General features: G+C 33.0%; 1 protein-coding gene across 2 annotated transcripts in view; it reads left to right on the forward strand.

Annotated features, from left to right (window-relative positions):
- LOC145246033 (protein regulator of cytokinesis 1-like) overlaps positions 1–24,449 on the forward strand; it is a 63,547-nt gene that overhangs the window by 12,454 nt on the left and 26,644 nt on the right. For both annotated transcript variants that reach the window (XM_080107859.1, XM_080107860.1), the window contains exons 3-8: positions 3,989–4,222; positions 7,396–7,566; positions 9,224–9,373; positions 13,222–13,372; positions 19,306–19,442; positions 23,030–23,125. In XM_080107859.1, coding sequence (XP_079963985.1) covers positions 3,989–4,222; positions 7,396–7,566; positions 9,224–9,373; positions 13,222–13,372; positions 19,306–19,442; positions 23,030–23,125 — 939 coding nt within the window. The remainder of the gene's footprint in view (positions 1–3,988; positions 4,223–7,395; positions 7,567–9,223; positions 9,374–13,221; positions 13,373–19,305; positions 19,443–23,029; positions 23,126–24,449) is intronic.

Below are 24,449 nucleotides of genomic sequence, written 5' to 3' on the forward strand. Positions count from 1 at the left end.
TAGAAAATGCTCAGTCAACATATTAATGTACTTGGTCGAATTAATTTGACCTAGAAAGCGAACTATAGGCCCTGGACCATTGGTACTAATAATGTCCCACACCAAAACTGAACCTCCATCACCTTGCAGTGTTGAAACTGAGCACCTTGATTAAATTCATCGTCTTTCTTCCAACGGACGTACTGCCTACCATATTGAACTTGCTTTTGTCGCTAACACAATATGAAGAGTCATGATCTTTATTGCATCTGACGAAGTCCAGACAGCGTTTTCTGTTCTTTACAGAAATCATTGGCTTGCGTCTTGCAACATATCCTCGCAAATTAAATTCCTTTAACCTGTTCTTGACAGTAGAAAGAGACCACTTTTTAACAAGATTGCACTGTTGTTGGATTTGGGGAGCCATTTCAAATCTGTTTCTTAGGCTGTGGATCTGAATAGCATTGTCTTCCCTGTTAGAAGTAACTGTAGTATGACCAGATTTAGGGACATCATGAACATGGGGTTTTGGTGCTTTTGCGCAATCTTTCGTACCGTTTTCTCATCATATTTCAATCTGCGGCCGATTTCTCGATTGGATAAACGAGAAAGGTGGAGATTAATAAGCTCCTGATGATCACTAAGAGAAAGTTGTGGCATATGGACTAAGTGTTACGTTGTATAACCTGGAACAACAACAATTACGATTAGAGATGCTTTGTTGCCTGTTGGTGGATATTTAAAACTGATTTAGGGACGATGTTAAGCTAATTTTAAGTGAATTTGTTGCCGTGGACTTTCTTTTTGTCTCCTCAATTTGAAGTTATTTTTTAAATTGATGTGAACACTAGAATATTTCAATTAAGTCATATGAACAGGTAAAATTCTAGAGGAATAAAAGGCAAATCAAATGATGTATAAGTTGTTTAAACAGTTACATTAAATTTAACTTCAATTTGCAGTTTTTGAAAAAATTACAAGTGTGGACTTTATTTTTGTCGGCACTGTATTTATTTTGTTTGAAATTTATAAATATATTTCGAAGATGCACTTCATCATCAGTATGTTATTTTGTCATGTTATTGGAGCATTGAATCAGTAAAAGTCCGTTTGTTGTTTTTACGGTAATCTTTTCAAATGTTGGAACGGTGTGTTGGTCACACGGAATTGGTTGTTTTCGCTTCAAACATATCTAATACGTATTTATTTTATTCAAAAAGAAATCTGTAATTTGTTTTCCAAATTTATTTTTCATTTAATTTGCTACTGGTGAATTAACTATTCATAATAACCATGACAAATATGATATCAAATTAAAGTTCATTCAATTTCCTGTCAAATGGCGCTAAAAAATTGTATCTAGCTTTATTCGCATAAATGCGCCGAGCAAAAGAAAATACCCATACCCATAATGTTTTAAACAAAATGTGTGAAACCTGAATAGGGAGAAAATTAGCAAGTCAATGGACGAAAGTTGTTTGGCCATTGCCTTCTGTCAAATAGTTAACTATAATGCTTCAATTTCAATAGTAGTAATGAGAAACCATTTTTGTACATTATTTTGTAAAAGTTATGTTTGAATCTTTTAAATATTCAGAAATATTGTGCAACATATGGTTAGCATGTGTTCACCATGTAATGTAAACAAATGAGCGATGTTCTGGATTTTTTTTTTTTTGTTATGAAGTGAAAAAAAATTGCCAAGATTTTAAAATCAAACCACTTATTTACTTAAAAGTGCTGAAAATTTAATTCCTGATAATGTTTAAAACTAATGGCCAAGAAAAAAAAAACTGACTTGACAGTTATGTGTTAGAACGAAAACAGAATGCAAACGAAACTAAATAAACAAGTTTTATATAAATACAAAAAAACATTTTTCAATTAACATTGGAAGTGGAAGGTTTTTTTTTTTTTAATAGTCTGTGCTTTCACCTAACAATTTAATAAACAATACAAAAAAATGTTAGAACAATAAAAAAAATATTTATGTAGCGAATGTTAGTATTTACAAACCCATTCTTAACATGTGGAGGAGAGTTTTTTTTTGTTTTTTTTTTTAAACTAGTTTCTACTTTCACCTAACAATTTAAGATCAATGTGTACTCGTTGTCGAACCTGCAAAGGTTGTTTATTCAAAAAGCCGTTCTTAACATGGGGAGGTTGAAAATAAGAAACTGCCTTTTGGAATAAACATCCCCAACTTCCTCATGCTAAGAACGGTTTTCGGAATAAACATCCTTTGTAGGTTGGACATTGACCCAATTTAATAAACAGTACAAAAAAATAAATGTTAGAACAATAAAAAAACAAAAAATATAATAGTATTTATGTAGCAAACGTTAGTATTTAGGAAGCCATTCTTAACATTTGGAGAGGGTTTTTTTTTTTTTTTTAAAGTAGTCTGTACTTTCACCTAACAATTCAATAAACAATACAGAAGTAAAATAATTGGTAATTTCCACTCATTTTAGTACTTGTGTACTTTTGATATTGTGTTGAAATAATGTTATTTTGAAAGCCATTCTTAACAGGAAGAAGGGAGGGTGTTTTGTAACTATTTTGTGCTTCCACCTAACAATTTAATAAAAAAAAGATGTGAAACTTGAATTTAACTTGAAAAAACTATTTAAAAATAGCGCTGTATCAAAAGTGCATAAGCACCCTTATTTTAAAGTTTGTCTATCATTTTTATTCCAAAAATGTTGTACTGTTATTAAATTTTTTAATTTACATTTGAAATTTTCATTGGAGATATTTTTATTTCAGAAGATTGTAATTTCAAGAAATTAAACGATATTTTTAATTTCACTGGAAAAGTAAACTATAAATTCCTTCTATAACTTTTCTATCTAAAAGATGAAAAAAAAATCAGGAATAAATCAGTCGAGAATAAGGCACTTAATTGAGAAAACTCATACTGATGCTTATTTAAACTTAAATAACTCTGACAGATTCCAGACATTTTTATTTGAAAACTTAAAATTTGTTGGAGAGCATTTGTCATGTGCTGGTATTACAAAAGATGAATTGATTAGTTGAAAAGTAAGCATATCTTCATGATTTTTTTTTGTTTTTCTTGTATTGATGTGTACTTTTATATAAGAGGATTGAATTTAGTCATAATTATTTGTAAAATTTTGGCTGCCTAATATAAAGTGAAGCAACAAGACATTTTTATATCTTGTGATACATTCTAAAAGTTTGAGAGTAGTATTAGTAATACCAAACCGTTTAGTGTTGGACAAGGCACATTCTGCTACTTAATCTGACAAATCAGTAATGAGATTTCTCCCACATCAATCAATATAAAACTTGACTGGATTCAAAATAAAATTTTCTTTAAAATGGTATTTTAATATTTTGATTGTAGTTCGTATATTCCAAGAAATTCTGATTTAATTCCGTCTATTAACAACAAAACATGCTGTCATGGAGTGTCTGCGAACGGTAAATGACTTTTCAGATGCACGTGTTTTAGGTTCATAGAAATGCTCGATATGGAAGCTCTATTAGTTGATAAGATTTTATATTTTTTAAACAATAAGGGAAAAGAACAAAACATGTTCTTTCCAGTCAAAAGTTAGAACATCTTTAAGTTACGGCTTTCTAGTACAAAAATAAATCAAAATAGAAACTTTGTTCAAACGGTATGTAATAGCTAATATGTTTATTTTTGTTATAAAATTTGAAAAGAATTAAGAATGTTTTATGTACACATCAATAGAAATGATAGCAAGCGCCGATATTTATTTTTTGGGTGTCATCTGTCACGAGTGACGTACAATGGCGTCATGTAAATTCATAACAAAGCGTTTGTCTACAAAATGACTTACAGCAATGAGGTATACATTTATTATTTGGAATTATTATTTAAAAAATTGATTAATCATTATGTTTCTAAAGTTAAGGATTTATTTAATGGAAAAATAAATACTAAATTGTTTCATTACTTCTCTTTTCCTGTATTTTCTTTTGTTTTTTTTCATGGATTTCTTTTGTTTTCTAGCCGGATCCAAATCTGAAGATTTTACGTCGTCGAAAGGATCTTCATCTTCAGCTTGAATCCTTGACCAAACAAAAACACATCCGCATGGTGGCCTTAAATGAACTGTTGGATCAAGAACAAGTTCTTTGTGACCGTTTGCAAATGAGTCACTATCCGATTCCGAGTAATTGTGTACCGTCTGATAATCAACTGTGGGAATTGGAGAAACACATTGAAATGCTCCAAGCAGAACAGGTTGGAAGATAGTTTTCCTTTCTTATATTTAAATCTAAAAAAAAAAAGCTTGTCACAATCAGGACAGGGTGTGTGTGTATATGTGAATTTTTATTACATATTTCTGTCTGTCTGATCACTACTACAGAACATGTATTAAACGCAAAACTCTCATAATCTAAATACATGGCAGTTTACATGTGTTTATTCTCATAAAATGAGTTGTGCCTATCCTGCATTGCTTGATAGTGTTTTTCTTTGCAAATTTTTTTTTCCAATCAAAGGAAGCTAACTCTGTGGATGAAAGCAGTTATGTCTCTTTTTGTAAAAATTTATTAAGTAAAAAATTAAGTCAAATTACTTTTTTAATTTTAAATTTATTTTTAAATAAAATCAGAATCAAATATTTTGTGTGGAGAAAAAAAGCCTACCAATAACAAAAAAACCAATATATTGACTTGAAGATTGCGAGAATAAGTTGAAAAAAGTGTGATATCAAATTTAATTTGTTTTAATAAATAACCTTGAATATTTTATGTGATCAACGTTATCTATATATCACTAAAACTCTGTAGATTTTCCTCTTGTTCCTATGCATTCTGGATGATGTCATCCATTAAAACAGATGAAGTGAGAGTAACTGCACACAATGGGGTTGTTTATGAGATTACTTCTCTGTGTTAGGATGGGAGATAACTGTGATGACCTTCATATATTTTAAAGTTTCAATAATCTCTACATCTAAACTATATATCAAAACATTTGTTACATTAACTGTCTTGTGTTTGAATCAAATTTATAAGAAACATTTCAACTCTTAGTACAAAACCTAAAGTCATTTTGGAACCGTTTTCCAGCAGTTGTAGCAACAACAGTAGAAAAATAATTTCTGTAAAATTCGATTTCTGTTGGTTGAAATTGGTTAATTTTATAAAAATACTCAATGTTTACTTAAACTGCACTTCAAACAATTAGAAAAACTTGGTCTTTCAGCTAAGCGCCGAGCAAATGACAACCCAAGCATAATCAGCCATCAAATTCAACATGCCACAACTTTTGTCAGTATGCGGACTCCTTTTTTTATTTGGACACTTTAAATGCTTTATATATATACTAGCATTTCAGCCCGGCGTTGCCCGGGTATTTGGAGGTGTATGTTGAGCAAAAAAAAAAAAAAAAAGCGGTCAATTTTTTAAAATTTGACCCCTATTATGACTCCTTAAAATTTATTGTTTTGGGCTCAAATCAAGTTATTAAGTTAGATCCATGTCCAAGGAGCCTATATCTAAAATTTCAAGTGTTTAGACCAAAAATTGTCGGAGGAGTTTGGTAGAGTTCTCAAAAGTCAAATTGTTGAACTTTGACCCCTTAACAGCCAAATTTCTGGCCGAAATCCGGTCACATCGATTTTCCCAAATCTCAGTACCCTGTATATCAAATTTTGAGTCTGTAGACTTAAAATTGACAGTTATTGCGTATGGAAATGTACAGACAGACACACACTTTCACTTTTGTAGATATATCTATAATATAAAGCTGAATGTCTGTGTGTGTGTCTGGTCATGAATAGGCTCCTATGTGGTTTACTATTTTAAAAAACTGATTACATATAATGATAGAAGATGTATCGAGATACAGGAATGTGTATGTTTGATCCTGCAGAACGGTGGTTCATTAAAATTTTGGGGTCTGGCTTCGCGCCTGGTCAACAAAGTATGGAAATAAAAAAAATTTAAAAATTAAAAAAAAAAACGTTTACAAGTGTTTTTGATATAGATGTACATAAGAATACTTTGATAAGTATGTTTTAACTTAAATAGGGATGGTATAATAAAATTGTGGGGTCTGCGTTCGTGCCTAGCCTCCATAGAATGGAAATAGGCACAAACTTTAATAAAGACTTTTCATATCTATCTGCGTAAGTATACTTTGATAATTATGTTTTAGTTTGAAGAAATATGGTATAATAAAATTATGGTGTGTTCGTTCGTGCCTGACCTCCATAGAATGGAAATATGTCACAAAGTTTAACAAGGTTTTTTAATATAGATCCACAGAATATTGTGATAAGTGTTTCAGTGTGAATAGGTATGGTATAATAAATTATGAGGTTTATCTATTTTATTTTTACTTTCATCATATTTTGCTTTGGTTTTGATACCCCCGAATTCGAAGCTATCTCTTTACAACCCTTCCTTTTCATAACCTATCATACTTTAATAAATCAGAGTCCATTTTCTGTAGGCTGTTTTTGAACCCAGTCAATGACAGGTACTTTTGCTAGTATATATATATATATATATTATGTATTATTTTGGTATACCTTTTTCTACTACATCATCACTTTGATGCCATTAATCTCATGTGTACTTTGACCGAGAGTAGTAGTATTAGTAGTAATATCTGTCTCAATGTCATCTGTGTGTAGAATCCATTGCTTAAAGACTACAAGATCTATGGTGACAAAACAAGATAATCTAGAAAGTAGTTATATACAAAACATGTATGTGAAGGTATTAAGAATTTGAAGCATAAAATCTTTTATTAACACAAGATTCAGCAATGCTCCATCTAATGAGCTTGCAAACAAATGCATATTCTCTATCTGATCTGAAGATCCTTTTCCAGCTCAACAGCAAATATTTTCTGTCCTCTATACATAATTCTGCTATGGCCCATTCTTGAGTATGCCATCCAAGCAATGGATCCTCATCTAGAAAAAGATGTCGTACACTGGGAGTGTGTTCACTGGTGGCAACTAGGATCATGTAACTCTCCACATCTGCCTACAAAGAATGATTCCAAAGATTAAATCTAGTCTCACTTGAGCAGCAGAAGATATGAGCAGACTTGATTCTGGTTATTGTCAGCAAGAATTTAAATGGACCTAAGATTTTTTTAACCTCAGTATCAAGTTTGTGTCTGTGGGAGTTTGTAAAAGCTGTAACACTGCCTGTTTTGTCTTGAAAGAAAAAAGATAGCATTTTTTTTTTTTTTTTTTGCTCTGTGAAGGTCATGATGACTACCATATTCAGATTTAAAGTGACCTTAAACTCTGGATATAAATATCTGTCCTTTTACATGGTGGGTTGTACTTTTTTTGCCAAATTTTATTTGAATATCTGAAAAAGAGTTGATATGCTGTAAAACAATGTGAAGCTAATCTTATCTTATTTGCGTGTCTCGATTTTCAGGAGAAACGCTTTTCAACGTTCATCATCATCCGAGAACAAGTTCAGGAAGTAATGAAAGAAATTGATAAGACTGCCTCCAGTGTCTTTGAAACTCAAGCTCTTGTAGAAGATGAATCGCAGTTTATTCTGTCCTCTGAGAACATGTCTTCTCTGAATGACCTTCAAGTTGAGGTGAGCAATTTCCAATCCTGTTTTTCTTTTTTGTTTCATTTTTATCTGAGAATTTTTTTGCATTATTCACCTTATTTGCTAAGCTCAAAGAAACATAACCTCATCACAATGAACAGTATGATTCTGCATCGGCTAATAACAAAAAAGTACTTGATTTGTTTTTGAAACTAAAAGAAACTTAGAATAGAATTTCATAGTAAATCTTTAAATTATTTCTTTTTCTTTTAAATGGTAAAAGACCTGTTATTACTAACTAGCAATGTTACCACAATCAACCAAAGAAAGTGTCTATAAGATATGTGTATACAGGCTTAGATCTGCTGATCTCCGGGGAAGATTAAATCTGGACAATATACAAAGATGTGTGCAGAATAGGAGATTTTGTTGAGATGGTCATATTGCAAAAATAAGAGTTCTTGGGTTTGTAGATGTAGAACAACTGAGGTAGCAGTTGGCAGGGAAGGCTGAGGAAAACATTGGAAGAAGTAATAATTTGAGAAACAGATGGATAAAGACTTGATCAAAGAAGTTTGAAGTTAATTTCTAAAAGTCATTAGACGTATGCCATTAAAGGCCTTCATATTGTGCAAGTGATTCTTATGACTTGTGGCACAAAACCTACCCTTAGGCTAAATTTTATTTGAATTTACTGCTGTAGTCAGTTTTAAAAATTTTATTTTCACAGTAAAACTTTTCGGATCATCATAAAAATTTTCCTTTCAGGATTATGAGTAAATTGTTAAAAAAAGAAAATATTCTTTGTTTAGGAGTGGAGTTTCTTAAAGATTGTTGCACTTTCCAAAGATGTGCATTACAATTTGAGATGGCTTGATTACAATTTGAGATAGTTTGATTTCTAAAACTCTTTTGCTATAAATTCCTGGAGATCAATTATGCTATTTAATAGTTTTTTTTTCCTTTTTTTTACAAAAGAGTCACCACTTATCAAGGTCTGGAGGCCACTCAAGGATAAGGGTTAATGCGTGTACAGTGGTCAAAGGGAACATGTCGTAGTCATCATTTACAGTGAAAATTTGGTAAATTGAATTAAAGTGATTGCTCATCAGAAATTTGTTCACATTGGACTTGAAAACAACCATATTATAGTCAGCTGGAAAGTGGAACAGAGTTCCACAGGTGTGCAGTTCTAAGAAAGAAGCTTTATTCATGGAATCTAGTTTAGGTTTAGGCACAAATAAAGAGTGGGGGGAATTATTGATTGTGGTTTCAGCTAGAAGAGTATTTTTTTTTTTTTTTTTTTTTTTTTTTTTTTTTGTGAAAATCAGGATGGGGGGGAACCATAGACTAGAGTTCAGACGAGCACTTGCCATGAAAATAACGATAAAGCGGAGACAGGCTCACGTCTCTTCTGTGGGAAAGAAGTTGCAGGCAAGAGAAAAGGGCATCTTCCACTAGGTTACGAAGTCTATTTTGAACTCTGTCAGTGCAAGATGAACTGCTTCTAGCAGCTCCTGCCCAGATGTGGCAACAGTACTCCATCCTTGGACGTACTTGGCTTTTCTATATCATATATATTGCATACGCAGTGAGATATCTACTGGAGCGGTAGAACGATCAAATTTATTCCAGTTTAATATCAAATTATTAATTTTTATTTTTTTTCTGCTTTAGAATGACAAAATATTTTATTTTTAAGGTAAATAATCTAAAAATTAAAGCCGAAGAGAAGATGAAGTCCATGAAAAACCGGTTGAATGTCCTGTGGAATCGACTTGACACTCCTGAACAAACCAGGGAACAATTTCTTGTTAACAAGATGTCCTTGAGCCAAGATACATTTACTGCTGTAAGTTTTACTTTTTATTTCAACTATTCTGATGGTAGTAGTGGTGGATCAATATGTCTTTTACTTGCACAATCGACAACGTAATATGTTAATCAGTCCTGTGGCAATATGCTTCAAATACTGATGTGATGTGATGGTGTACTATATCAACATACAGACATATGTAATGTGACGGAGGGGTTCATCTAAATGTGTTGTATAATTGTTGTGACGTGTTACTACTGAACCAAAGTTATCGTGTTGCAGTCTATTTATGTTTCATGATCGTCTGTGTGTGTTCTTAGCATTTTCTTAGTGTGTAATTAACTCTTTCTTTAACTTTTTCACTGTCATGATCGTTAGTAGTGTCTCTTTGTGTGACCGCGTCTTTTAGTGTGTGTGTGTGTGTGTGGACATAACACAAATACATAAACGATGACATACCTGGTTTTCTGCTGTTGGCCTCTGGAAGATATTCAGCCAATCTTGAGGAGAAGGATTCTGTGTTTGAAGACGTTTCAACAAAGAAATCAAGATGCTGTGTATTTATATATAATTTATTATGCTCCAGGCATGTCCAACAGAGGAGTTATCAATGATCTTTGCTTGAGTGGTTAATTCTAGTCTCCATTCTGAGACACATCAGCTCCCTACCTGGTAAGAGGGAGGGGAACGACCTGTTAAACTGTCCGCTCTGTTTGACGTCCTCTTTCCAACTCATCTATTTTCTCAGCTAACCAGAACATGTGACAGAAAGACATGCACTTCCGATGCAACTTGTTCAGTTTACACCTCAACATGTTTTGATGACTTTTATCAAAACATAGTTTCACGTCTTTTGTTTACTTCCAATTAGATAGATAAACATCTACAAAAATAGATTGATCGATAATTCTAATTCTTTTGTTCCACAACTATATAACACTGAAAGCTCTTGCATACAAACTCTGTCCATGTCAGTTTTGCTAAAGTATGTAATTAAAAAGCATTAAGAAATCAGTACACATTTGTTTCTTGTGCTGTCACATGCAGACAAAAAAGAAAAGAAAAAAAATTGCTGCCTTCCCGGTTTTATGCTAATCCAACTGATCGCTTTATGCAAATGAGATGCTGCTGATTGTAGTATAAAAGCCTGACTTTTCTAGAGACTCGGCAATTTAGGATTTGGTGACAGAAGGAGTGAGTCTTGTGAGCAGAATTGTTTTTTCAGTTGGAAGAAATTAGACAGCAGACTGGTATAAACTTTTCTTTTTTACATTGAAGCCAGGAGGAATTTACAAAGTATTTTTTTGTTTTTGAATATGTGCCAGTTAAAAGTTCTGAGTAATCCAACATAAAAAATTTTTGGAAGTGTGTGAGTGAACATTAAGAGGTATTGAAAATTTGGTACTGTTTTACAATTTGTCATTGTTCTGAGGGAGACAACTTTCTTTTATTAAGAGAGTTGTTCATTTTTTTCATCTCAGAATTTTGGGACGCTAATAATGCTGTCAGTAAGTTTTCACGAGTGGTTTACAAAAACGTACTTTTATGATTGTCTTTTCTTTTTTTTTTTTTTTAAGGGGGTATTCAATTATAGAACTATAGTTTTTAACATGTGCTTCTGCAGTTTAATTAACCGTTTTCTGTAAGTAATGTGCCAACCTTAACCGATCAAAAGAACCATTTATATTTCACAAAAATTCTATTTACACTGAGGGGGAGGGGTACCACAAATACCCCCCCTCCCCGCTTTTTTCCTTTTTAGAATAAGAAATGCTGATTTCTGCTAAATCATTATAGCTTTACTCCTTTATTGATCTGGATATTCTCTTTTCCTGTTCTTTCATCCTCTTCTGATAATTGTTTGCGAAAACGTCAAATGGTGAAAGTAGGAGAATTAACTTTCATCAAAAAACTGCTTCCTGTCTCTTTGCCCGCACATGCATACTGCTGCCTTTCTCTTAAACTTTTGAAACTTTCAAGTTGTTTTTTGTGGTCAGTGATAGAGAAATCGTTCTAGGCTGTGGCAATTTTAATTTATGGCCCCTTTGTAGGGCACTGGATTTTCCCCTACATTAAAAACAACCTCGTGTCCAATTCTGCCTTTGTTTGGGGGCAAGTAGATAGGGATTATAAATGCAGCTAATAGATGTAGTTGTAGATTGGATTGGTTAAAACTTTTATTTACCATAAGTATTTCACTAATTACATTTGTGTGTTTTTTTTTTTTTTTTTTTTTTTTTTTTTTTTTTTTTTAAATTAATGTGTTTTTGCTACTTATCACGAGCACATCATCAAAGTTGTTAGTTTTGCATCACCCTACACACATTCTGGAGTGATAGAGGTTATTGCAATTTCAACCTTTTCTGTCTTTGTGTCATCATATCCCTGTGTTTAAGAGGGCTAGCTAAACATAAAATTAGGTGATTAAAATTAAAAAAAAACCCAAACTATTTTCATAAGTAAATGGTTATAGAGTTAACAAAACGTTTTTATTAAAATGTGTTAATTTGTAATTAAGGAATTCAACGTGTCTCTTGATTTCATCACCATCAATAATACGAGGGGTGTATGAAAAGTTTTAAGCATCAGAAAAACTAAAAAGAATGAGTTTTGATAATTTATTTTTCAACATAGTCCCCCTCATTGGCTGAACATTTGCTCCAACGATGCTGAAGCCCTTTTATTCCGGTGTAGAAGAATGACTTTGTTTGAGACTCGAGGAACTCCTTGACTGCAACTATAACGTCATCATGACTTGCAAAATGGCAACTAGCTAATGTTTTTTCATTTGGGGAACAGATGAAAGTCGGGGGGGGGGTGCAAGTCTGGAGAATAAGGTGGATGAGGAACAAGTTCGAATCCACAATCATGAATCGTTTCCATGGCAACCACTGAAGTGTGGGTTGGTGCATTATCGTGGTGGAAGAGGATTCCTCTTGTGAGCATTCCTGGCATTTTTTCTTGGATTGCTTCTCGTGGACACTTTAGTTGTCAAGAATAATGCTGTCTGGTCACTTTGTGGCCCTTTTCAAGGTATTCGATCAACATGACACCCTGGGAATCCCAGAAAACCGAGGCCATGACCTTGCCATCTGAAGGAACGACCTTGGCCTTTTTGGGGGTCAGAGATGACGTGTGTTTCCACTGCTTTGATTGTTCTTTGGTTTCGAGTTGGTAGTGATGAACCCAGCTTTCATCCATAGTGATGAATCGAGCAAGGAAATTGTCTTCATCAGCTTCAAACAGTTCAAGATTGCTCTTGGACACAGTGCACCTGGTGCGTTTCTGTTCAGCTGTCAAAAGATGAGGGACCCACCTTGCAGAAACCTTAGAGAATCCCAGTTCTTTGGTCAAAATTTTCTCTGCTCGCTCAATGGATATTCCAAGTCTCTCTGCTGTCTGACGGCATTATATTCTACGATCTTCCATGACCATCTGCAAAGCAAGGTCATCCTCGGTTGTTGCAGTTGGGGGTCTTCCTGACCTTGGGTCATCTTCAATGCTGTCTCTGCCACGCTTGAATTCTCTGATCCAACGTGTCACTGTCGCATATGATGGGCCACTCTCTGCTAATGTTCTCACCATATCTTCGTGAATTTCTGAGGCAGTCATGCCTTTCAAATGCAGGTACTTGATGACTGCATGGTTTTCTGTTTTCTCCATTTTTCACTAAATTCTTGACTCGCGCTTATTCAAAAATCTGAAAGAAATAATAAGAAACCTGATAAAATTTCAAAAAATGACAAGAGTACATACAAACAAATCATGGGTTTGACCATGCATCAGCGCTTCTTCTACACGATTTTTAAAACTTTTCATACACCCCTCGTATATGTTGCTGTAATTTCTTTTAAAAGTTGTGAAATATTTGTGTTATATTTCAGCTATCAGATGAAATTACACGTCTTGAAGCTTTAAAACACAGCCAAATGGAACAAGTTTGTGTCAGCATGAGAAAGGAATTGGTAAAATGGTGGGATATTTGTTTCATTCCAAATGAAGAAAGAGATAAATGTGAAGCCTACAAGACTGAAGGTAAGAAATGAATACAGAATCTGTTCTGCACTCATTTGAATAAAGAAATGATTTTGAAGCTGATAGAAAATGTATGAACCTGATGTTAATGGTGATAAAAATGTGAAATTAAAACATTATATGATTCATTAAAAATTTTGGCTCTCACCTGCATCAGATCTTCTTCCTAGGACGATCATTACATGCATAAGAAATTCAAAATCAACACATCACTCCGTGTTTTAGGCACCACTAATAAAATAGATTTTTATAAACTTTCAAATATCAGATTTAAGAATTTGAGCTGAATTAGTTAAGGTAATCTACTGTTGCAAATTTTTATAACAATGGAAAAATTTGAATTTCATGTATTCATTTACTTTCTAGGAAAATACCATTCAAGCAAAGCAATGGATTGATAAGTGTTATTCTGACTCTTCTTAGTCGGTATCAATGTGTAATAAGTGATATCTGCTGACTTTGAATGTGGTCATACAGACACAAATGATGCTGAATGTTCAGGTCGTCTAAATTCGATAATTGACCTGGTAAACATCACAAAACTCCAAACTCGTTTTGATTCATCATAAATTGAAATTGCATAAAAGTTGATGATATCAGAAAGTACTTCATTCACGGCTTTGCATTTGTTAATAAATCTTTGTTCAAAGTGGTTGTGTGTTTGTTCACATTCAATCAAAAACAACGCATCAATGATTCGAAATGCTGTTTTAATGCAAAAAAAGGAATTTTTGCATAATTGTGTGACAATGGATGAAACATTGATCACTTTGATCAACTTGACAGTAAGCTGAGTGGATAGCCTTAAGTGAAAGCTGTCTAATGCGATCAAAGGTGCAAATATTAGAAGGCAAGGTTTTGACCTCCATATTTTGGGATGTGCATCAATTATTTGGAGGAAGAGAATATTATATAGCATTATTAGTGCGCTTGAAGATATCTCCAAAACAACCACAAATAAAAAAAGTCATTCACCAAGACAATGTATTGTGTCACAAGTCAATCGCAACTATGGCAAAACTATATGGATTGCATTTCAAATTGCTTTTAATTGCTAATAATTAAAATAATTTCTGCACAAGATTGGGGAATAGAGTGAACAATTAATTTGTTAAATAATTGTTTAAAAATTACATGGAAGAAATTAATCTCTACTTAGAATATAAAAATCTATCCAAATGTTCAAAAATAAAGATGAAAATCACATCTAATTTTCCATTGTAGTTCCATTTTATTTATGAAATTATTCTTTATAATAATTGTTATTTTAATATATGTCCTTGTCTCCGTTAAGACATTTTTATCTGTATTAATAGGAACAAAAAAGTGCTAATATTACATGATGGAAGCAAAGGAGATTGTTAAAATTCATTTAACACAATTGCTGTTTCTCACTCTAATATGTATATCTTTATAAAGTTAGATTTATATTGTATAGAATTCGCTTCTAAACTAATTAACAGATGATTATGGGTTTAGGAACATTAGATGCTTAATGTAAGTACACACTTATGCTAAGCATCTACCAAAATCCATAATAATCTGTTAATTAGTCTAGGAGTGAATTCTGTAAACAAATATGCATTTAAATATTTTTTTCTTTTCATGCAAAGAACTTTTCTTCATTTTCTGTGAAATTTTAATAGTCTATATAATTATAAATTCAGATCAGTTTGCTTGCTTTGGCATTTAAACTGTCCATCTGGTTTATAACTTCCAATTTCAAAAAATTTGTCTGCTTACCTATTTCATGGCCACCCACTCTTAAGTGTGATATTAAAAATCACAGCTGCTATTCAAAGTGTACACAAGGTCAACAATATTTTTTGTTTTAACTTATTTTAACGTGTTTTCCTTACAAATAAATGTAATTTAACCCCGTTGAGTTAAAAAAATCTGATTTAAATATACAATATATAACTATAATCATATTAATAACCATTTTACTACTTTTAGTAGTGATTCTGTGGATTCTGACGATTTATTTTTATTTTTTTTCAGGCCTTACTTAAAAAATATTTTCTCTTCAAGGAGGTGGGGGGGGGTAGAAATTTGGTTTTAGTAGTGCTTTTAGTAGGGCCTCCTTTATTTTAATTAATTCTTGCAGTAGTGCTCTGGAGGCTTCCTAAGTTTTATTTTTTCACTCAATTAAAAATGTTTTCTTAAGACAATATAATCGTGAAATTACTTTATTTTGAACATTTTTTATCTTACCCTTTAAGGGCCAACGGGTAGACTAATACTATCTAAAAAATAGTGTGAGTTATTAAATGCAAATAAGTTGTAAATAAATAAAAAATAATGAAAACTCGCAAAAAAAAAAAAAAAATAATAATGGGGAGGGGCTGAAGGAGCTAACGTCAAATCAGGACTCAAAATGGGGGCTCGATTTACTAGAACATATGTAACCGTACAGAGCCGGCTCAGATGCACAGGCTTGAAAGAAGAATGCAACTGGTGCTGATCCCTGTGGCATCTAGTGGTCGAATTCGTCCCCGTCGCCGTGGCCCGCTTACTTGTTTCCAACCATGATCCGGCTTCCAAACTGTCAACAGGGCTGGCCTGAAAATAGACTGCATTCAACAAGGGTGTTTTCAAAACAAAGAAAAAAAGTCGAGGATTAACTGGTTTTTCTTAACATAAAATAATTATTGCTTCAACTTTACAAATAGCATATACACAACTGCCTTAGTCACTTATACAGATCTGGGGGCAGGCGTTCACTAGCAAAGATCTTCGTTTTTCTATTGTTAGTTACATTGGGGAGAAAAAGTTCACAGAGACGCATGTTATCGGGAGGGGGATAGGTTGCCGAAGACGCATGGCAGAGTGTGCCCTTTAGATATCCTCGCATAACGTTATATTAGCATCGGTCAGTTGTAACTCCCCCCTCCCCTCGATTTGTTTCCAAATGGCCATATACCAATCAGCAGCCATCCTTTTTTTCGGGGTCCAGTAATGTCCCGCCTACCACTGAACTCTGAATGCCCGGACGCAGAAGAGGGAGAAAAAAGAAATTTAAAAAAAAAAAAAAAAACGACCTTTAAAATTTTCGAAGAGAAAAATGGGTTTTCGGTTTTAACGAGTCTTCCCCCTCCTCCTCTCTCTCTTGTCAGCAAAGGCAATAAATGTCCATGTGCCAGGAATGGCGATTTTATAACTTACTAACACCTGTCATTTTTTTTACAATTCAATTTCATGAGACCCAGTCTATCGTGCAATAAACATTTTCTCTTCCATTTCTCATTGAACAGTCGTCGTGAGGGATTCTCTTCCTATAGGGTTTTCACGGTCAATCACCACTTAATGGGCCACTTGACCCGTTTCCATGGTGGTCTTCGAATAACAGATAAACACAAGTGCCAAATCTTCACACGGAATTATATTTTACAACTTTTATTTCAGGCGTAGATACCCTTCGACTATCCATTCTGGTGGGTGGGGGAGAGATCATTTTGATTATCTGTTAAAAACCCCTTCTTTCTTTCCATCATCATCACCATTATCATCTTCATTAATGTTAGTTCAACAATACGAAATCTCCTCGACTCAGGCTGTCTTTTCAATCCACTAGCAAGGTCCTCCCGGCATCATCCAGGCCCCATCGGGTCATACATATGTGAAACTGAACCCCTTCCAAATCTTTAAATATTGATTTTTTATATATATATATATATATATATATATATATATATATATAATCTGGAAGCTTTGATTCCAATAATCTGCAGAAATAGTTGAAAAAAGATGAAAAGGAAAAAATTGTAAGGGGGTTCCGATCGTTCAGGTGCACCTACATATTTTTTTAAATATTTTCTTTACACAAATTGTGTGTGATTAAAACTAGAACTTTATTTTAAAAAACAAACTGTTTTTCATGTCCAAAATTTTTTTTACGATTATTTTATTTGTATTTTTTATTGCAAGTTGGAATTATTTCAAACGAAAAACAAAGCAAATATGTTTTTCTAATGTAAAAAAAAAAAAACTACTTGATTAATTTATGTATTTGAATTTTTTTTATTTTACAACCTTACCCAGCATAGTTTACCTCCTAAAAAGAAATACAAAATCTACTTTTGTTTTTTTCATTTTTTTTTTTTTTTTTTTTTTTTTTCATTTTCTTTTTTGCCTTTAATGATAAGATAAAAAAAGTAATTTTTTTTTTTAATAAAATTTAACATTTGAGCGTGGGAGATCACTTTTCTATATAAATTAAACATAAAATGAGACCCTACTTCTTGGCGACGCAGCAAGACATGTAATTATTAGCATTTTTTTCTAGTTTGGTGGCCGGGGTTAGGTCATAAGCTCCACATATTTTTAAAATACATAGAAACGCTTCAAAACGTGTGTGTGGGGGGCACTTTTCATTTAAAAAATTTTTTTTATTTTTAAAATTGGCTTTGAAGAGGTCTCCCCATTAATCAGTTAATTATTTTTTCCTGATATTTTTCAGGCTGTTAACACACACAAGCACACTCCTCCCGTGTATTTTTTTCTTTTCGTTTATTTTTTTTTCTCAATATTTTTAAACAGATCACACCTCTTATATATGAATGATTTTTTCATTTAATCTAAGGACAATGATGTTAAGACCGTTATTATCCAATGTATTCTGTATTATTTTCAATGGTCGCTATGTTTGTTTTCGTGCATGCGCATTTAATTTTTGCACGTTTATAGATTAATTCTGTATACTCACTTGCACTTTTATACACTAATTCTGTATACTCAGCGTAGATAGCTGTAACATACTGACCCAACTGTCAACTAGTCTAGTAGGTATTAGACATCAATTAATATTCTCCAAATTTCAATTTCTTAAAGTATTTTAAAGGATTTTAGGGGGCATAATATAGACATAACCTTTCTTATAAAAAATTCAAATATTCCATTGAATTCATAAGATTCCCTGAATTTCCATTTCTTTATGACAACATCATCTTCAGTTTATGATGATAGTAGAGGACGACTTGAGATTATCATCACACGGATTGGTGAGAGTTTAATGAGGCAATCCTCTCAGACATTATCTCCTTTTTTTTGAGTAGGGAGTGATAGGCTGGGGAGTTACTTCTGATGATGACATCATTCCTCTTCAAATTATGATGTTAAGTGGGGAACAACTTGAGACTATCATCACATGGATTGGCGACTGTTTTAATTAGACAATCCTCCCAGACTTCATCTCCTTTTTATTCGAGTAGGGGGATAAGAAGTAAAGGGGTTTGTATTTATTTGCTTCCTCACTGAGCAAATTAGGCACAAGGCCGTTTTTTAATGTGGAGAGTGAAGGGGAGGGGGACCAACTCAGTGACAATTGGTATGAATGGTTTTCCCTACATTGACCAATAACTGATTGCTACAAGAGCAATGGTCTTATATGAGGGGTTGCCCCCACATATGGTCTTTGATTGCAGTATCTGCCGGAACAGATACTACACTAATCCCAGAAGTGAGGGGGGGGTTACTTTCGGTTATGATGTCATTCTTCATCAAATTATTGTAGGAAGTGAGGGATGAGTTCAGATTAACAAAGTGCTCAATATCCTAGATAGATTAGGTGTGTTTAAGCGCAGCATGTCCTCAAGAAATAATTACTTTGTCTTTTGTTATTGGGTTGTGGTATAAGTTATTCAATTAAAAAAATGGCCAATACCCAGCAACGTCGGGTAGCCCTGCTAGTTGTTTATAAAACACTGTTTAAGAGGTAATCTTCATTTTTATATCTTTTAAAAATTACACTTGTGCACAATAGTTTCGTGAAGAACATGTCCATTGCTTTAATTGATCTGTTAATAGAAAATGTTTTCTTATGTGTTCGATCAAATACAATGTGAAATAGTTTAGTAAAGCATGAAGAAATGATGATTGTATTTACGAACCAAAATATATTCAACAATGTTGTTTTTTTTTTTTTTTTTTTTCAGGATTGTTTACTGATGTTATTGCAGATGCTTTGGAAGCAGAAATTAATCGGCTTCAAGCATTTTATCAAAAACATGAAAGTCTTTACCGTCAAGTGAAAGAGTGGGAACATTTGTTAGTAGAATACACCATTCTTGAGGTCAGTCTTTTTATCCTTTCTGTTATGTTAATGTTTTCCTTATTTTATCTTTTGTTTTGTCGTGATGAAAAGGTTAATCTAAATTAATATTTTAGTTTCCATTAGGAAATAAACCATTTCCATGAGATCAACCTGCTTGATTTCTGACTTTGTTTTAATTTTCTTATCACTTTGTTTTTCCTGGGGATGGGACATTCTACCGGATGTCAAACATTCTCCTATTAGTTTAATTACTCCAACCGAGAGATCTTTTTAAGATTCTAACTGTCCCTTTAAGTGCTATTGTTTGTATTTCTTTTGCACTTGGTTCACTGGGTATATTCGCCAAATAGTTTGAAACTCTTTTTCATTAGCTCAGTTTCTCCTATAATGACTTGAATGATGGATATCTTTTTAAGATTCCAGTTTCTTTTCATGTCGTACATAAGTCCTTGGTGTTTTGTTATTTTATTCCTTTCTGCTCTGTTAAAGCCAGCATCATTAGGGATGCTTACTTCAACTAGGGTTGCTACATTCTCCTTCTTGTCCCATATCACTATGTCAGGCTTAATAGCTCCATTTTCTAGGTATGTAGCTGTAGGAATTTCGTAGTCATAGTGGATAGTGTATGACAGGCGACTTGACAAGACATTATTAACCCTAACCTTATTTTGCATTTCATTTTTTTTTTTTAATTATTTCATTCCTATTTTATCCATTGATGAAATTGTGAATAAATTAATACTAAAACACTGGAGAGATATTTTAAGTAGGGCGACTCATAGAGTGAATACGATATTTTGGTGATAAGTATGAATGCAATAGCTAATTGAACATGAACATGATAATATGGTCAATGTGCACATGTCAGAAATGTGTGTAGTTGAAAATAAGATTATTAGTGAAAGACAAATAGACCCCCCCCCTCTTAACTGATGGCTTTGTGTAATTTTCTGTGGCCTTACCTTATCTATCAAATTATGTTGACATTTTTGTTCAATTTTAGAAATAATGTAATGAAGAGAAGTTCAACACATTTTTGCAGTTTATTTTTCATGTTTAGTAAAATGTTTGTAATTTCTCGGTTTACGAGGTGCCATTAATAAGTTTACAGACATTTTTGTAGAAGCATTTAAAATTGTCATATTCATGAAAATTCAGTATGTTATTATGCATCTTACAAGATGACTGACCAATTTTTATGTTTCACGTTCAAGTGAACAGCTACAGCAGAAATTGGAATAAACCCTACTAAAGTCTGATTTCACAGCTGGTGAATTTCAAAAATACAATCTGGATGTTAGGACACTTTAGAAAAATGATATTCAACTTGGAAAAAAAATGCCACAGAAATGTATAGAATGCTTCAGACTGCTTTTGGACCATCTTGAATGAATCAAGCATCAGTTTTTGAGTGGCATAAAAGATTCAAGGAAGGCAGGGAGTCTGGGAGGTATGAGGAGAGGTGTGGGAGGAGTAAGGAAGTTTGAACACCAGAGTTGATTGGCCAAATAAAGAATTTCATGGATAAGGACTCTCATAATTGCACAAAGACCCACTTAAAACCACAGAAAAAAAAGGTGCACAGGATTTATCTCCTATAGAAAAAGAAAAATTGGTAAACTGCCCTAAAATGCTAGAATGGCTCAAAATGGGGAATCACTTTACATTAAATTCTTAAATAATACTTTTTATCTTTCATTAAAGTTTTTTAAGGTATTCACAAAATAATTGCCTACAAAGGTAAAATCGCATATTTTGGAAAGGTGGCCAGATGGGGTGGGGGGTGGGGGTTAACGGAAGGTATTAATCTACAATAATACCAAAGAAATATTGCAATATATTCATTTTTAAACAATCCTAGATTTCGATTTCGGTTATTTGTACATATAAAGTTCAACAATTCAGCTTTGAGTTCTTTAACTTCTTTTCTTTTTATGGATACATGGCATTTTTAAGGAAATGCAGCATATTTGTGTGCATTTACTGCAGATTATTTGGAAACCATTAATTTTTGAAGGTTTTCAGTAACATATTCTAATTCCTAGCACAAAAATACACTTATATGATAAATTTCATTGCTTAATCTTGTGTTTTAACAAAAAAGATATAACATTTTTACTGAAAAAGTAGTGTAAAAAATGGGAAACACGGAAAAATATCCAAACGTGTGAGGCACAAAAATAGTCATAACTTCCTTAATTTTAATTGGATTTAAAAAATTAAAAAGATTCTTTCTTAGCTCATCAAGCTCTTTTTTTATATATATATATATATATATATATATATATATATATATATATATATATATATACATCAATATTGAAATCTTAAGCTATTTCAATTTTTTCATGTGTATTGCTACTCAGATGTCTCTAACCTCCCCAGCTCAGAGGATGAAAAAAAAAAAAAATTCAAAAAATTTAACACCCATACAAAAAGGAAATTTATCAAGAATTCTAATTATAGAATCACTGGAAATAAAAAAAAAAAAATTGATGAATTATCATCATGCTTGATAGAATAAAATAATCTATCTATATATATAAAACTGAAAATGTGTGTATGTATGTTCGCTTTTTGTGTATATTCAAACAAGGCTTTTTTCCGAGAAGCGGTCAGTCGGCTCACAACTTCTTAAAACTTTTTATATCACATATCAATCATAATATCTACGAGTTAACAACAGAGGTCGCCTGTCTATTTAATTTGCTCGAGTTTGAAAAGATAAATATTCAACATTTTTCATTTGCCGCATGTGGATTAGGCTTTTTTGTATAATAAAAGCGACACTAATTTTGGCGGCATTTTTCCAGTCGCGATCGCCGGAAATGTCCGAAAGCAATCAGCTTTGATTAATGTGGAAATATTTTCCTTATATCAGACAATTGCTATTCAATTTGGACAATGGGGAGCTGGCCCCCCCCCCCCAACATCTTGGGAAAATAAAAATAAAAACAGCGTTCCTGCAGTAAATGAAATACTACCCCGCACTCAAAGTTGACTTCATTAAGTCATTAAAACATGCACCTGCCAATTCTAAATAGTTAAATAAATTCAAACGTGTTTCCGTTAGTATTTCGTGGTGGCCCAATGGTTAACATCGCACGTTTTTTTTTCACACTTTAATTTCCAACTTTGCCTCAAGGGTTCGGGTTCGATCCTCATACTTACCTACCAAAACTTTTTTTTTTATTGTACCCCCCCCCTCCCTCCGGAGTTTTGATTTACCCAAAACCACACACTTAGTCATGTCACGTGATGTGACGTCAGCACGCTTTGATAGCAACATTTGTATGCAATGCGATGTATATAATAAGAGACTCTTTATGGGTGTGAGTATCGTACAAATTAAAATGGATGGCATAATTGATGTGTTGAGATTTGTCATAACAGAATCTCACTGATCCATATTATTGACAAATGCAATGTTTACTTTGCATCATGAGTTTTAAAGGTAGGTTGCATAATTTCTTAGTTTGATTTCTAATTCATGCAGAAACTGACTTTTTTTTTAAAAAGATGTTAAATTGTTTGAAATATCAACAAGTTTTAATTTGAATATTTTTAAAAGTTAAAAACAAATTTATTTTTCTTTGTTTGTTTAGAGAAAAGCCAACGATCCAAATCGTTATAACAACAGAGGTGGTGCGTTACTTCAAGAGGAAAAAGCCAGAAAGAGGATCATGAAAGATTTGCCTAAGGTACTGCCCCCCCCCCCCCGCTCTTTTTTTAAATTTTTATTTTAGCTTTTGCTAATGGTAATAAAAACTGCTTATTTTTTATTTTATTTTTTAAAATTTTCTTGTCTAACAGACGACGGCATGAATAAAGTTCACATTCAATTTATTCTGTTGCATTCACTCGTGTTGGATACTCTTGGCAAAGAACCCTTGAATTATTTCCTGTGTAAAATAGAAATTAAGGTTTAATGAATCCTTCATAATAGTTATTGTTGTATTCTCAGCATTAAATAACTCCAAAGGTCGATATACCATAAAGTAGACAAATGAATCCAAACCATAGCAAATGTAAATATAAATGTAATAACTCATAAATATAAATGTAATCTATATATATAAAAGCGAAAATGTGTGTATGTTTGCTAAAAACTTTCGACAGACGCGACGAAAATTCACAAACTCGGTATCACATCAAAGCTCCATCCTTTGCTTGAAAAATCGAAAAATTGGCCAAAAACGTTAACTTTTTCACCCCGAAATCGACAAGGGGGGGGGGGTCAACAAAAATGGTCCTCTCGTGACAATGACCGATTCTACGCATGCGTCAGATGACGTGTAGCTCAGTTGGTTGAGGCCTTGGTTCATTATCGAAATGTTTTGGGTTCGAATCGTGGTGTGAGATGTCTTTTTTTTTTTTTTTTTTTCCGATGTTTTAATATGACGACCGGTTCTACGCATGCGTCAGATGATGTCATGACCTTATTTAGTTTAAATAGTTGAAGAACTGACTAAATTTCATGTACGAAAGCAATCAGATTTGATCAATGTGGAAATATTTTCCTTATATCAAACAATTGCTATTCAATTTGGACAAGGGGAGCTGCCCCCCCCCCCCCCAACATCTTGGGAAAATGAAAATAAAAGTGTTCCCGCAGTAAATGAAATACTATCCCGCAGTCAAAGTTGACCTCATTAAGTCATTAAAATGTGCACCTGTCAATTCTAAGTAATTAAATAAATTCAAACGTGTTTCCGTTAGTATGTCGCAGTGGCCTAGTGGTGCACTTTTTTTTTTTTTTTTCACACTTTAATTTCCAACTTTGCCTCAAGGGTTCGTGTTCGATCCTCATACTCACCTACCAAAACTTTTGATTTACCCCAAACCACACACACCTCCAAACACCCGGGCAACGCCGGGTACCCCCCTTAGTAACTCATAAATAAGACCTGATGCTTGAAAACAAGTTGTATATTTTTTTTTCTATTTCATTGTATACAAGAGTTATGAAATACATTAGTGATTTTAAAAATTTCCTCCTCCAATAAAATGTTCACTATTGTATTC

This window comes from Euprymna scolopes, chromosome 23, assembly GCF_053919585.1.
Source record: "Euprymna scolopes isolate OS-2025 chromosome 23, ASM5391958v1, whole genome shotgun sequence".
Taxonomy (NCBI): domain Eukaryota; kingdom Metazoa; phylum Mollusca; class Cephalopoda; order Sepiida; family Sepiolidae; genus Euprymna; species Euprymna scolopes.